At 38.3% G+C, this 16,751-nt stretch overlaps 1 protein-coding gene across 2 annotated transcripts in view; it reads right to left on the bottom strand.

Moving 5' to 3' along the window:
* The window catches only part of ADAMTS3 (ADAM metallopeptidase with thrombospondin type 1 motif 3), a 256,599-nt gene that overhangs the window by 80,408 nt on the left and 159,440 nt on the right, over positions 1–16,751 (bottom strand). For both annotated transcript variants that reach the window (XM_063458665.1, XM_063458666.1), the window contains exon 5: positions 8,393–8,592. In XM_063458665.1, coding sequence (XP_063314735.1) covers positions 8,393–8,592 — 200 coding nt within the window. The remainder of the gene's footprint in view (positions 1–8,392; positions 8,593–16,751) is intronic.

Raw genomic sequence — 16,751 nt, 5'->3', positions numbered from 1 at the left:
GAGTATTTTGTAAAACTGTATTCAATGTAAATATTGTGATTAGGGAACATCACTTACAATGAGAGACATGTTGTGACTTCATGGGGACATTCCCATGCAAATCTCAAGAGAAGTGAGATTTGCCTGCCAGAACACTCTAATTGGTTAGCTTAGAAGGCAACCAATCAGAGAACTCTGCTGAGGTTTCAAAATGTGTGAAAACCTAATTCTGTGCTGAACCTTCGTTTGCTTTGCAACACAGTTTTCTTTTTTTTTTTAATTGGGTATTTTAGATTTTTCAATTGCAACATTGGGAATTAATGGGAGGAGGGGGAGTGGCCTTTTGTGGGGCTGTAGAGAAGAAGATTTACAAAAAAAAGACAACTAATGATAAGTATACTTTTATATGGCATATATGTCATAGGGACCCATAACCTCCCTAGTGGAGTCAAATTAGTTGGGGTGGGGGGTGAGGGGTGATGTGTACATTTTACAACAAACTCCCAACTGCCACCCATGAGTGGGGACCTGGGGGACACTAGGTCCCCCTATATATTTTATTAAGTAGCCCACATTCACTGTGGAAAAGGAGGGAAACTAAGATGTCTCATTTGATTTTTACAATTTAGGTTCCATTTGTTTGATTTTGTATTAAAAAATATATTACACATGTAGTTTATAAAATAATTTTCAGTGAAGTTCTAGAAAAAAGAATACAATAACAATAAACTAAATTACAAACCAAATAAAAAGCTCCATACAGTCATGTTATAAAATAACAGATGTTTAGACCAGCTCATGCATAGCCAGTGTAGTCTTAAAAATGTATAACATTAAGTAGTCATTGTAACGGCACCCCGGGCATAAAAGGGGGTTAAAAGCCGTTTAGTAGATCTTCCCCTTCCAGAGACACAGGCACAGCTACTGCAGAACCCCAAACTCCCGAACAGGATACCATACGAATAGCTGCTAGCAGCTGAACAGGAAAAGCACCCAAGCTGCTTACACCCCTGGCAATCAGTCTCTAACAGCATACAGTAAATCCCCACCCAAGAACGAGACAAAGCTCCGTGTTGAGGGTCAAGCAGTGAACAGCCAGAGCTGTGAGTTTATTGTTCCTTTATACACACATTAGTACCACCCACAGGGTTTTGGAAAACAACCAATAAACACGTACAATACACTCAGACACTCCCACACAAAATCCTCCCCTCTGCCTGTGATACAATTACCTTACACAATGGGTAATGCAATTATCACAAGCAGAGAAATACAGTTTTTCCACATTATTCATAACTTAAAAAGTATGCATCACATTCACATAAGATTTTTTTTATAACATTTTCAGAATCAGCATACTCCAAATACAAACATACGTCAAAATCATACAAATTGGTCCAGTGGTTCAAAAGATAGATCGTAGTCCTTTGTGACCAAAGGAAGCATGGCTTTTCTGCCCAAAAGCAGTTCCACAGAGTCTTCTATCCTGGAGATAATTGGGAAGTAATCCAATTATCTCCAAGGACAGAGGCAAAACTCCATTGAACACATGGCAGCAAAAGAAAATAAAATACATAAAAATATATAACTGTGCAGCCATTGCATAAAACAGGTACATTCAAAATATCCCCAGATAGCTCAGATCTGAGCGCACATTATTACTGAATGGCGCTCAGATCACACACATACAGTTCAATTGCCATGGAGCCAAAGTCTTTCCCATAGTCTTTCATTATACGAATGGGCTCCATGGCATAGCTATCTGGGGTATCACCACTCAAAAAGGGCAAGCACCGAATGACCCGGCTTTCGTGTCTTTGCAGGGGAAAATCAAGCGTTTCAACGTGGGGCCATAGTCTAAAGGCAGCAGGCAGGCAACCAGGCTCCTCCAATGCACAGTGGCGAAATTGGTCTCGTCACAGTCACGTACAGTTGTGTTTTTACATATCACTATATTAACACATGACTATGTTTGCCTCCCAATCCATATATCGTCATAAAGATTTCATCAGTGGTGCACATTGCCTGGTGAGCCAGAGGTTTGGTTAAGGTGGTTTTATAGTCAGGTGTTACCATATCCACTCAAAGGTTTTTCATGTGTTCATTGCTGTGTATGAAGCCTTTTCTATTTTAGTAGATTTCCACCTTCTAGCAATCAACAATTTAAGGGCAAGTGTGGTTATAGATACCATTGTTTGTTGTGATTTAGGCAATGTTTTTGGGTATAGACCCAGCAAGGCATATTTTAAGTGTAATGGTAAAGTTCCTTCCACACTTTCTGCACTAGGGGGCAATTAAACCATACATTAATTTATGTTCTCTACTCTCCACATTCTAGGGATACCCGAGTACATTTATGATAATCAAAATGGTGTTGATAAAAGGCTTGTTCCCAAAACATTTGCATCTGTAAATTGTCCTTCAAATACATTTTTTTCCCTTTGCCCATAGTATGCTCCACAGCAGCACAAATCATTAACCAATCAGAAAAAACTTCAGATAAAAAATAAGTGTTAGCATTGCAAAATGTGGTGGCTAAATGGTTAATTTGTTTTTATATGCCAAAACTATTTTTTTTTGTTATTATTATTACTATAATTAATTTTGACATAGTGCAAACATTTTTCACGGCACTTTATAAACATACAGTGGGGTTACAATTCACTCCTATCTCTTTTCGTCAGCTTCTTCGCTAACGGGGAAGCATTCATTTGGAATTATTTTAGGATGGGATTTACAAATGAATGTGTGAGGTAAGTTGAGAAGACACTAAAAGAAATACAATTATGGAAGATATTAAATTTAGATTGGATAAGACTAGGGAAAGATATTGGATATAGTTAGAGGCTGGACATATGGTGGGACAAGAGGATAAAAGAAGCATATAAACATCTTAGTCATATGGGGAAGGAAAAGTAAAGTGAAAGAAAGAACAGAGTAGAGTTTCAGTTATAGGTGGAGGAGGAAATAGGTGAGATATTATTCCTAATTAGGTGAATCTTGTCTGTAATGAAAAATATCTGGCTGTGATGATAGTGTAGGAAGGGGACCCAAGCACTCCAAGTATCCAAGTATGTATTTATTAGGACAAGTGAGACACCACAATGTTTCGACCCCTGAAAGGTTCTTTGTCAAACTTGACAAAGACTCTTTCAGGGGTCGAAACATTGCGGTATCTCACTTGTCCTAATAATTAACATTAAAGATACTCTGGATTACCTGGATCCTCTTTCTACCACTGATATCTACTCCCAGGGCTGGTGCTGGCCCTTGTTAAAGTTTAGCACACGGATCTTCATGTGATTGGAGAGCGGTTAGCTTTCCTCTTTTTGCAGGTAGTGTAGGAAGGAACTGCAGAGAGGTAGAGTAGGGAGTAAACGTGTTAAAAATGCTTTGTGATCATGAGAATATGTGCTCATGAGAGAGGTAAAACACTTTTGATTGGCAAGTTAGAGCTATAAATGTGAAGTTGTGCAAGTGTGGTACAAGACTTTCTCTAACAGTGTTTTGTGGTTCTGGAACGTCTTTGAAGATAACAGATGAGGGTACTGTACCAGGGTCAAATTAACTGCAGCTTAGAGTGAGCTTTCATCTGCCATATCCAGAGCAGTAGAGATGGTAGGGTTATACAATGAGACTGCTTGAAAAGGACAAGCAAGAGTAAGGCAAGACTGGAGAACAGAGGAGATTTGGCAAAGATCAAGGGAGCTTAGGTTTCTGATTGGCCAATATGAGTTAGGTTTATCATGCTTAGTGAGGGACACATTATCTTTCATAAGCCCTCATGCTCATTAAAGATGGGAGAAATTATAAGGGTGTGAGAGGGCAGAGGGACATGACCTAGCTAGTACATACTACAGGGGCTTTTGTTGTCTTAAATCCATGGCATATGGATTAGTGTGTTCTGTGCTCAAATGTCCTCTGCAATGTTCGTTTCTTATAGTCACATCTTCAAAAAAAATCTTCATAGTTTCAGTCTGTTGTTCACACATCCAATGATCAGAATTGTTTCTATGCAGCCTTAATAACAGTGAAATGGGAAGATAATTTTTTGAGGATAATGTATGAACATAATCATCATATGGACATGATGATTATTAGAACAAAATTAAAAAAAGGGAATTGGGGCACACCTTTAACATGCATTTCCTAGCAGTGGTGCTGCCGTAGAGTCCAAAATTTATAGAAAATACAGACTTATTTGCTGAGAAAGCCTTTTAAGTAGCCTTCTAAAATCGAAAACTGTATTTTTGTGTTTTTTTACTGTTCCTTAATATGTATTTTGTATTCAGATCAAATAGCATGTGTGACTATTACGCCTTTTGAATGAATTTGTTTTTACCTTGTTTGCCCTTTGAAGAGTTTATATAGCCGTAATTTTCACAGTGCTGAAAATAAACATTAAAGTGGGAAATCCCAGTTTGCCTTCAGGGTGGAGTAGTAAAAAAAATATTTGATGGATTGCTACAGGTCATAAAATAACCTGTAGAGTTTATGGGTTGTATATATATATATATATATATATATATAAATACACACACACACACATATATACATATATACATACACACACACATACACATACATACATACATACATATATATATATATATATATATATATATATACATACATACACACAATACCAAAAGATTCTGCACTCCAGCTATCCCTTGGGTCTTGTAAATAAAATTGATTCAAGACAGCAAAAGCCCATGTAGTATGTACTGGCTAGGTCATGTCCCTCTGCCCTCTCACACACTGATATTTGCTCCCATTTTTAATGAGTATGATGGCTTATGAAAGAGTTAAGAATCATAAGATTTGTGATGATGAGCTACTGTATATTTTGTACCTTTGTGCTGGACTAACCTCTGATATTAAGGAAATTAAAGGGGCGTCCTTCAGAATCACTCACATATTTACCTCCTATTGTAGTGAATGTTTAAAAAATATTTTATTAGATTGCTCTTATTAGATTTTGAAATAATCTCCACAAACCAGTAATTACAAAACCAGAAATCAACTCAAAAGGTTTCAGATCTGTAATAAACAATCTGAAACAAGATCTGCTAGTGAATTAGTTTTGTAGACATTCTCATAGAAAGTAGACTCCAGTTAAATATACTTGATACCATAAATCTCAGCATTACTTTAAAAAGCATACACAAGCAATTGAACTGCGCAGTTTATATACACACAACGCACATGGAATGTTTATGGAATGTTTATACTGAACATTAATGAAGGCACATAATGTTGCATTTGAAGCCTCAAAACACACATTGCATGCTTCATTACAGGCATTAATTTGTCTGTATTTGAATCATTTAGATATATTTAAGCTTGGAATAATATTTGCAGAAAAAACCCTGAGAAAACATTGAGTCCCACATTTTATGTGAATGTAACTAAAAAAAGTAAAATAACAGTGGACCTATGATTGTGGATCATTTTCCAAATACATGCAGGTGACATGTCTGTTAAACCTATGAAAATAAATATATCAATATTAAACTTGGAACTTTCAGATTCAGCGCTGCCAGTCTTTTTTTTTTTTTTCTCAAGCCTGGCAGCTTTACTTGACACGAGATGCATCATAATGGCAATGTTGAAAATTGCTTACAGAAGCTTCCACAGGATGAAACATCTCGAAGAAAGAATAGTAGTCAAAATAAGCACATCATATTCATAAGGGCACAGGCAATAGCCCACAATAAAGTGCCAACTGTAGCTCTGCCTCAGCTAGTGCAGTAGGAAAAAGTTTGGTTTGTAAAATGTTAATAAAATAGCACTTGCAGAATTGCTCAGTAAGTTAATGTTAGTTAAAGAATGGGTGTAATGAATATTATTTGGATCCCAAATAATAAAAAAAAAGATTAATAACTAATGCATGAGTGGTATCTTCAAAAAATCTCATTGTGCTCATACTTATTACACAATAAATGGCAATGATGTTAGCCATCAAGTATTGGCAGTTGCCATCAGTGAGATGGCTTTCCTATTATGGTTAGTTTGCCTTCTTAACAGGCAAAAATATTTTGTTGGGTGGAGAGGGATTTGAGGAATTTTAGCACAACAAATTGTTATTAATAATTAAATAATTTATATTAAAACAAAACTAACAAGAGATTCAATTATCCATTAGGTTATTCACTATCAAAATTCTATTGCAATTCAGATATTTCATAAATGCAATTTAAGGACTATTGGCAGATCACATTAAACATCCAGCTGTGTTTTTTTTGTGCCATGGCATGATTTTTGCCACTATGGAAATTTCAAGAAAGGGATATGCCAGAAAGACTTAATCCTCGTACCTCCACCCATGGTTTGAGGGGACTGGAGTGACTATGCTCCCGGGTCCTTCGTGGTTTCATTTTATTTTTTATGTGCCAAGTTGTTGTACAACATTCATTTATTTGAGAAAATAGCAAAGGAATTGTTCAACAATTCATTCTTGATTGACTATTTAGCCATTTGATGTACTTTTAGTGCCAGTCAGAGTATTTGAATGGATTAAGAATTAGAATATCTGAATCAATCTGAAGACTGTTTGGTTAATAGTATAGTACAGTATAAATAGTATAATACCTTCATAATTTATCTTCAAAATCTAAATATTTTTTTTTTTACAACCCTAATGTTGTCTAGAATAACAAATATCCATTTACTGTATTTATATTTTGGTTTCTATTATGGACACTTAATGAACGCAATTTAAGTTAATGATAGTGTTGTGTGAATGAGTACATTTCACTTAGTTCAATTAAGCAGTCTTTCATTTTTTTCTATTTAATAGCTTTTTATGGAAAATGTATTTACCAACATACTCTGGCTTGATAGGAAATATATACTTGAAACATATCAACTGGTATTTGACAACCCCATGGTTATGACAAGTTAGTAAGAGGATCTTCTTGACACAGGCTTTCTAAGTTAACTGCCATTAAGTAGACATCACAATTTTTTTTTTAATCAGGAAACAGGGCTACTCTGAGGGAACAGAAAATAAACCGTGATCTAGAGGGATGAGTGTGGTTCCCAATCCCCAACATACGGGGGATATGAGAAATGGTCCCTTTAGTCTCACACATCAAATATCATATACAGAGAGTTGTGGATTATTTTTTTAGATAGTGAAATTTACACTTTTTAAAAGCTTTCAAAACCTTACATTTTTAAGTAAAATGTCAGATTTTTGTCTCAGGTAAACTTAGCCCTTAGTGGATAGGCTAGGTGAGTTTTAAATGTACTGTGGAGGATCTGGTAACAGTCCCAGAGGTTGCCCGAACCCATCTTTCATTTTTCCGAACACTATCGTATCCCCCTGTTCGGGAACCAAATAGAACTTGTATGGTCCCCCTCATTATTGACTTAGAACACCAACCACCCCTGGCTGTTAACCGCAATTAAAGGATCAACTTGAGTGCTTTCCCGGGGTGGTTGCCGTTTGTATAACACAAGTGGTCCAGTACATGGTGGCCATTTTGTCTCCCGAACACAGGCAGCAGTACTTGGTCGTTGAGTGCGTGAAACTAATTTCAACTACACGTTCTTTACTATACTTTCCTGACCAACTAGACTAACCACGTTTGGGAGATAGGATCTACCGACTGGGGGGAGCATTCACTACCTAAGAGCCAGTGGGAGCATTCACCAGTTTTCTTACAGGAACTCTGAACGAAGACCAGCCACTGCCCTGGATTCTCTGGAACTCTTTTAGGGCATCACCTCATGGCCGGTCAAAACTTCTCCTGGATATGTAGATTAGTGGGGATTGTACCACTGCATGCTGCTAATCTCAGAGCTGGCCTTATAACTCTCTCAAATGTGAGTGATATACCATATACATTATAGTTATATGTCCTGCACCTAGTTCCATATGCTCTGCACCATCACTGCTTATTTTCTGCTTTAATTTCATATACTCCCACCATTTTACGTCTGGACGGTTACCAGTTGAGAACAAACTCCAGCAATTGTGGACTAACTGGACTTTATATTGGGGCAACCTACATTTTGGATATATTGTTTTCTCTATATCTTTTAGTAAGGGGTTGAGGGTGACCCTTACTATTGGTGTTTGCTGCCTGCTATCATATCTATACTCAGTTGACACTAGAGCTTATCCTATCTGTATATTTTTGACTCCCAGAACTGTGTGTCGTCCAGTTACTGGGGGAATGGGCTATATTCACTAAGCAGCACTTCTCTTCCAGCTCCAGTCGATAGCTATACCACCAATATTTCAGGTCATCTACTTGGACCTAAGATTCTAACCTTCCTCAACATACCACTTTATTTATTTATTTAATTTACTGAATCCCTGCATAATTCTGTATAAATTGATCTTTTTTTGTAAAATACAAAAAGACACAGAATTTGCTAATACAGAAAAAGGAATACTTACAATGTTCATCAATGTAAGGAGGTAGTTTTGAACATGTTCTTTTCCATGAAATCTCACAACAGAGTCATCAACTCCAAGAAGCACTTCAATATTGTAATCATTTTCCCCAGCATGTCTGCGTCTTCTTAAAGTTTCATTTACTTGCTTTTCAACATTGCTGTGTATACGGTCTAAATTACTGAGGCCTGAAAAATCCGACACTAGAAGAAAAAAAATACAGATTATAGATTATAAGGTTTTCAAACACTATATAATAAGTGTGGATTTAAAATGTAATAAAATAGAAAGCAAACCATGTATTGTGAGATGATTACCAACTAGCATACTGTAAAATAAAATATTAGTTGATTTGTAGTTTTCTGCAGTTTAAGAATTTTTTCTGGGTATACCATTTTAGCACAATCTGAAAATTATTCTTCACAGTATTGCAGAGAATTTATAACTCATAAATAACTCTCTCGTCTTTCCACATCAAAACAAGTATGGTTTCTTTATGTTGTGGTCAAAACAGGAACATGTTTACTGTGGGTGCAACACTAGACATGTCACCAAATATAACAGCTCAACCTCAACTTTTTTAACTCAGAAGTGAGAACAGTGCATTTGTACATAGGTGGTAAATTCATACACTGGCCCCTGTTCTAAATTTACTTTTCACTAGTTTACCTAGCAGGTAGAGTAAAGCATAAGCTGGAAATATACTGTCATCATGTTATAGGCTGTCTTTCATGAATTAAATATTCATTATGGCTATTTGCAAACTAGACTGTTAGGAACAACTCATGTAAAACACACACTGTATAGGAAAATGAATGAATCTATATATATTTCTTGTCTTCAACCATTTATATGGTTTCAATTTATATTCAATTTATATTGTTCTTGTCATCAACCATTCATATGTATTTTTTAACTATATATATATATATATATATATATATATATATATATATATATATATATATATTTATATAGTTAAAAAATACATATGAATATATATCACATGAATCTTTATATCGTTCTTGTCTTCAACAATTTTCCTCTATAGTGTGTATATTTATTTCCCATTGGAAGGATAATTCAATATGTTTAGCTTTAGATTATTTTAAATTAAGAAGATAATACATTCAGATAGACTTAAATAAGCATGCTCCACCATGCATGGAAAGACAGGGGTTCAATATTGGGAAAATCCCACTAATGTACTGAGATTTTATAATTTAATTACAGTGAAAAAAAATATTTGCTCATTACTCTATTGTCAAAATTTATACTTAAAGATAGTTATACAAAAGATAGTTATACAAAGTAATATTTTTGGTATTTCTCAATAATTATAATCATCATCAAATGTACTTTGTATAAAACAGAGTGCACAAACAGCTTCACATTGTAAAACGAAAAACCCGAAATAGAACAAAATACGCCTTTCTGACCCAATGAAAAACATGCATTTGTACAATAAACACTGCTGTCCCTTCTCGCATTAAAAGAACATTACAAGCACCATTGCCAATACAGTTTTCAGCTCTCTGGCTGAGGAAGCGAAGGTGGGGAGCGACACCGGCAGAATACAGGTAAGTTCTAAACCAGTGGCTTGATAACGGACATCAAAATTTGGGCTTAAATAACTGAAAAGGCATCTCAAATGAAGTCAAACTACACAATGTGTTTAGTGAACATGTTGCAAAATGTATCCATATTTAATTCTGTTACATCATTATTTTTATTTTTTTTTAACATATTAGTGCAATTCTGTTACAAACACTAAATTTTAATTTGATGTAGCAATGACTCATAACATATATTTAAAGTTTAAATGGAAAGTGATTCCAGATGGTGTTCCGAGTATCAAATCAAGGATTCTCTTTAAATTCTTGGCTTAATATATCCTTCACCATTTATAGGTGTCTAGTTCTTTGGAAGATGTGAATAAGGCCATTATATCTATAGAAAAATTAACATGCAAAAAATATATTTATGTATGTATTACCAGGATATGTAATGTATGCGTCTGTGCTGTCCTAAGATTAAGGAAACTCTATCCCATAAAACATACTTCACAGTTATTTTTATGTGTGTGCATGTGTCTCTATGCCCTACATGGCTTTTCTGTGATGCTGCCCATTGGAATAGAATAAATCCTACATCCACTATCCTCCTCTCACTTTTTGCCCGCATGGGTAAAAGATATTCCCCTCTATCCATTTATATAAAAGTCCATACTGAAATAAGATGTAAGGTTTAAGTCACTATGTTAGAGATAAGGAGCATCAAGCAATTCAAAGGGCTAAGAACATGATAATGCCTTTGAGTGTGAGAGCCATGGAATAAGATAATACCCCGGTTCACTATACATTATGCATCTATTTAGCTCTGTAACTCCCAGAATTGATTTGTGCCATATTTCCACTGAGAAGGTTTAGTCTAACTCTCATTCTCTCTAAGCCTTTTGGGATAATTTGTCAACATAACAAAAGTAAATGGCACGCTAAAATATTGTTTAAACACACAAAGTAAGCAATCTGATGTAATAGTGCTATTAGATATCAGTAGATAGGTTTTGTGTATTTCTATAAAATATACAAAACAAAAAAGTCAATTAAAAAAAGTAATAATTGGAGACCAATTGGATCGATTTGCTTACAATTTCTGGTTAAATTATTATTATCCCAACAGGTCTCCAAAGTATATATATTTGGGGATATGCATCTAAACTTTATCCAAAACTAGGTGCCCTGTACAGAAACAAACCATCCCTACGCCCTACAGTAAAGCAAAATATTGTACAGCAAATGCTGTACTTGCTATTTGTTTAATGGTTTTATTTCCCTACATGAATACCTCTGTCTTATCTCTGTAATTCTCAATCTTACCCTTTGTTTTTCCTTAAATGACCCTTAAATAAAATGTCCATAGATGCATTTCCCCATCCCTTAGCCCATCTGACCCTAATATATATCTCTCTCACAGAGTCTGATTTTAAACTTACCCAGTCCAGAAAAGCACCCAGAGCTCAATCAGCCATTCCACTGCCAGCCTTCTGGAAGATTGTTTCCCCTCCCACCCATCCCATGCTCATTTCCTCATTTATAGCTAGTCTCCCACACAGCTTTCATTCTCCTGAAATGACAGGTGCAACACTGATCAGCACACCCTTCCAATCTCTTAACCCTATAGAACACATACCCTCTCTCCCTACAAATAGCTATATATCACTCGCCAATATTATATACTTTGATTTAAATTTTTATTTTTGTTTTTCACTATTTGTATTTCATTTTCATCTGCACACCTCATACCACTATGACATTAATCCAAATATATAAGAAAAATGAAAAAAAAACTACAGAAGGGTAGGAAACAAGCCTATCCTAAGAGTTTTAAAGAGGGGGTTACAGAGGTAAATAGGGCTTAACCCGTAAATTGAAATACAGAAGACAAATGAGGATGGTTAGCCCCTAAATAAAAGGAGAACAACCAGCGGCAGAGAGATACCTCAATATAGAAGTTCAATATAGGGTAATAAACTTTATTTAAAAAACGCACGTACAGAACATACTAAAATTGTGTATCAACATTGTGAAGTGAAAAGGCCTTAAAATGATAATGGGATGACTGTAAGGTCTAGATCACAAATGTTTCCTGTACTCCACAAGCTACAAATGTAGCATAATCTAGTAATAATTGAGTAGTAAATGCAGTATATTGGATACAGGATATTAGATGTCATATAGATCTGTATCTCTTGGCTGTAACGTTATTATCAAAGAGGATACCGCTAAAGTAAATGGCTATAAAAATGACTTAGCCTCACAAATGGTTTCAGATGGAGCGTTGCAAATAATCAACCTATTTGTTTAAATGTCTATTAGAAATACAAAAAGATATAAAAATCTCAATTATAGACAACAAATACAGGGCTACTTAGACGGTCTGTTTACCAAATCAAGGTATAATCAGTGAGTAATAGTCTAGAGATAAATAAGTATACATAAAGAGATTAGTCAAATGTCTAGAACAAGCAAAAAATCGTAGGAGTATCAGTGTGTCATATCGTATGGTGACTCCTGAATTAAGGATGTAAGTCTAGATAGGGGTGGGTGTGATGTAGTCAGAGCAAAGGCTAATAGAGATAAGTTAACCCCACTGCTATCATCAACAGGAGAAGGCCTATTTAAATAGGGAAAGACCACAAGTCCTACAAAGATGCTTGATCAATCGAAAACCTCAGTTTCGGGGCTAACTGTGTCAAATCTCTTTCCTATAGCATTACAGACCTCCAGTGTAGATTTTATGTGGAGGTAAATGAACGGAATCTCTCAAGCCTGAGTGAGAAGAACAGGACAAAAGTAAATTGCTTAAATGCTGATTAACATGCTGCAACTCCCCCCTTGTTGCTTCAAGGCCTCTTCGAGGCAACCCCTCTAGACTAAAGGTGATTTTAGATCTAAAAGCATTTTAAGGTCACTTCAGTCTAACAACCATTATCAAAAAAAAACAAAAACAAAGTGAATGTTAAACGCTAAAGTATATGCATCGGAGGCCCAACGCGCGTTTTGGCGGCAAATCCGCCTTTCTCAAGAGCTGAAATGAAATCCACATAAGGGTAGCAATTTGAAGGGGAGTATGTCCCGCCTCCACCAGGGGGTAGACCAATTGCAAAAAATAGCTCATTAATGAGCATGAAAGTAACTCCCAAAAGGGGAGGATATCAGGACAGTTCATTGCGCTTGCGCAACCGAATGTAAACCAATTGTTCCTATGGAAACTGTCACGGAAGAGGAGATTCCTATTCAGTTTGGATGTACTATACCCTCCTAAGTTTCAGACTAGATGGTAGAAAATATCATCGGTAAGTGTAAATGGTCATCGGCAAGTAATACATTACAGTGAAGACTTTGGCTGCGTTTCTTTAATAGCCTGCATTTATACACATTGTTCAATAGGCTAGGAGCAACATGCAAGCAGAGTTTCAAAAGGTATCGTGATCCTGATCAGCATTCATTTATTCAGTCTCAGGTGCTCAGGTGGTATGAATCAAAATATAACCATACTGTTAATCTTAATACCCCTTTTCTCAGTCCAATTGTGTTCACATCACTAACGCCATAAGCACACACCCAGTGGTGTATCTTGGTTTTGTGCTGCCCTAGGCAGGACAAAACTCAGACACCCCCCCTCCACCCGCGCCACCCCCACCCAACCCTTCCCCCCTGCCCCGCCTTCTAAATACACACACATTCACTGAGAGATACGCATACACTAGCTAACACACACACAGTCAGACACACACAGTCGGACACACACACACACTAACAAACACACACAGTCGGACACACACTAACAAACACACAAAGTCGGACACACACACACTAACAGACACACACAGTGAGACACACACACTAACAAACACACACAGTCGGACACACACACTAACAAACACACACAGTCGGACACACACACTAACAAACACACACAGTCGGACACACACACACTAACAAACACACACAGTCGGACACACACACACTAACAAACACACACAGTCGGACACACACACACTAACAAACACACACAGTCAGACACACACTAACAAACACACACACTAACAAACACACACAGTCGGACACACACACACTAACAGACACACACACTAACAAACACACACAGTCTGACACACACACTAACAAACACACACAGTCGGACACACACACACACACTAACAGACACACACAGTGAGACACACACACTAACAAACACACACAGTCGGACACACACACACTAACAGACACACACACTAACAGACACACACACTAACAGACACACACTGTCGGACACACAGTCAGACACACACACAGTCAGACACACACACAGTCAGACACACACACACACACTAACAGACACACACACACACACTAACAGACACACACACACACTAACAGACACACACATACACACTAACACACACACACACTATCAGACACACACAGTCAGAGACACACACACTCACATTAACACATTTTTTTTTTATTTACTCCCCCCCCCCCCCGCCTCCCTACCTTTGGGAATGCTGGGGGTGGGGGGTTCTCCCACTCCCTGGTGGTCCAGTGGCTGCAGGACGGCACTGGCGGGCAGGCTGGGCAGCCGACGAGGGAGCTCTTCCCCTGAGCTCTCTGCTCAGCTCCCTCGCGCGCCGCCCGCAGAGTGAGGCTGGGAGGCGGAGCCGGAATATGACGTCATATTCCGGCTCCCAGTCTCACTCTGCGGGCGGCGCGCGAGGGAAAATGCCGCCCAAGGCAAATGCCTTGTTTGCTTCGCGGCTAATACGCCCCTGCACACACCTCAAACTGGAAAAAAATTATCATACACCATGGCCTGCTCTGTTGCTGTAACTTATCTGCTGAGTGCTGGTGGAGAGTTATAAAAATAGCCCTCCTACCCCCACCTCACAAAATTATAAAGTATCCCATTCACTATATGGCCAAACAAAAATTATGTCCAAATTCCTATTCCTTATGTTACTTGCCCTTGCAAATGATGTGGAGTCTAACCCTGGTCACCCAGCTGATTCTATTCCTAATCTCACCACTAAAAAAGGCCTCTCTTTTGTGCACTGCAACATCCGTAGCTAACTCCCTTTTTTCCCATTCCAAACCAAAAATCATTGTGCTCTCAGAATCTTGGTTAACAACTAAAATACCAGACTTCACCATTGCAATACAGAGTTATTCATGTTTTAGAAACGACAGAGCAAAGAGAGGAGGAGGCATTGTTATTTATGTTTACAATTCCATAAAGTTTACCCGCTTACAAAACTTTAGCCCTCCTGTCACATTTGATTTCCTTTCTGGCACAATTGAGATCCCGTGCAGTAAATCAATCATTGTTGCAGGAATCTACCACCCACCTAGCTCTCCAGTGCATTCCCTATCTGACATAGCCCATATCCTAAGCAGGGCCGGCGCTACCATTAAGGCGAATAAGGCATTCGCCTGGGGCGCCGGCCTCTGGGGGCGCCCACTGGGAGGTTTCCCGGTGGACTGCCCTGCTGCTGTCTGGGGATGCTGTGCTGGGCGAGCAGCTCCTTAGCCACCCCCCAGCGCAGCCATTCAGCTGCTGGGCTCCCTCTGCAGCCGATTACCTGCTCAGGGAGTGGGGTTTACTGTAATCCCATCCCCCGAGCAGAGCAATGTGCTTCCTGCAGGCTGAGGGAAGCTGGGATGTGAACTGGTATTCCAGCTGCCCCCTGTCTGTGAACACAGGAAGCACTCAGAGGGGAACAGGAAGCAGCCTGTGCTCACAGTGCACGGCTCTCCTGCTCCCCCCAGGAGAAAGAAGACCAACATCCTGAATTTTGCTGCCTGGAACTCTTCACAGCACCCAGGTATGGCATGGGGGATTGTTTATAGTATGAATGTTTGTAAATTGGTGTGTGTTACATTACTGTGTTTGTGTGTGTAAATTAAGTGTGACTATATGTAGAGTGGTGTGATTTTGTGTTTGACTGACAGTGTGTGTGTGTGTGTGTGTGTGTTAATGAGAGTGTGCAAGTGACACTGTGTGTGTGAGAGAGTGTGCAAGAGACTGTGTGTGTGTGTGTGTGTGTGTGAGAGAGTGTGCAAGTGACACTGTGTTGTGTTAGTAAGAGTGTGTAACTGGCAATGTGTGTTGGTGAGAGTGTGTAGGTGACACTGTGTATGTCAGTGAGACAGTGTGTGTGTGTGTTCGTGAGAGTGTGTAAGTGACACTGTGTATGTCAGTGAGAGTGTGTGTGAGTGTGTAAGTGACACTGTGTATGTCAGTGAGAGTGTGTGTGTGTTAGTGAGAGTGTGTAAGTGACACTGTGTATGTCAGTGAGAGCGTGCAAGTGACAATGTGTATGTCAGTGAGAGTGTGTATGTGTTAGAGTGTGTAAGTTAGTTAGAATGTGTAAGTTTGTATGCCAGTGAGAGAGTGCGTGTATTAGTGAGATTGTGTGACACTGCAAAGGTAATTATTGCAATTTTTAAGAAACTGAAATAATTACTGACCTGGGTTAACGTTAACTCCTCTAGTGGCAATGCATTGAGACGTCCAGCGTCACGCAAAACCTAGTGTCTTGGAAATACCACTGCGAGCGTGGCCATTAAGGAGCGAAGGCGGACCCAAGCCAGCACGAAAGACATTGTTGCTGGACCCAGGTAAGTGACAGAAGGGGTTTTAACCCTTTCTGTACCACAAGGGGGGGTGCGTTTGACAGAGGGGGAAGCTATAGTGCCAGGATAACAAGTGTTTTTCCTGGCACTATAGTTTCCCTTTGATGCCTACTCAGTGCGTCTCTTTCCCTAAATGTCTCTTCACTGTAATTCAGAGTTTAGTG

The sequence above is a fragment of the Pelobates fuscus genome, chromosome 6 (genome assembly GCF_036172605.1).
Source record: "Pelobates fuscus isolate aPelFus1 chromosome 6, aPelFus1.pri, whole genome shotgun sequence".
In the NCBI taxonomy this organism is placed as follows: domain Eukaryota; kingdom Metazoa; phylum Chordata; class Amphibia; order Anura; family Pelobatidae; genus Pelobates; species Pelobates fuscus.
This window is presented reverse-complemented; position numbering and strand designations above follow the sequence as displayed.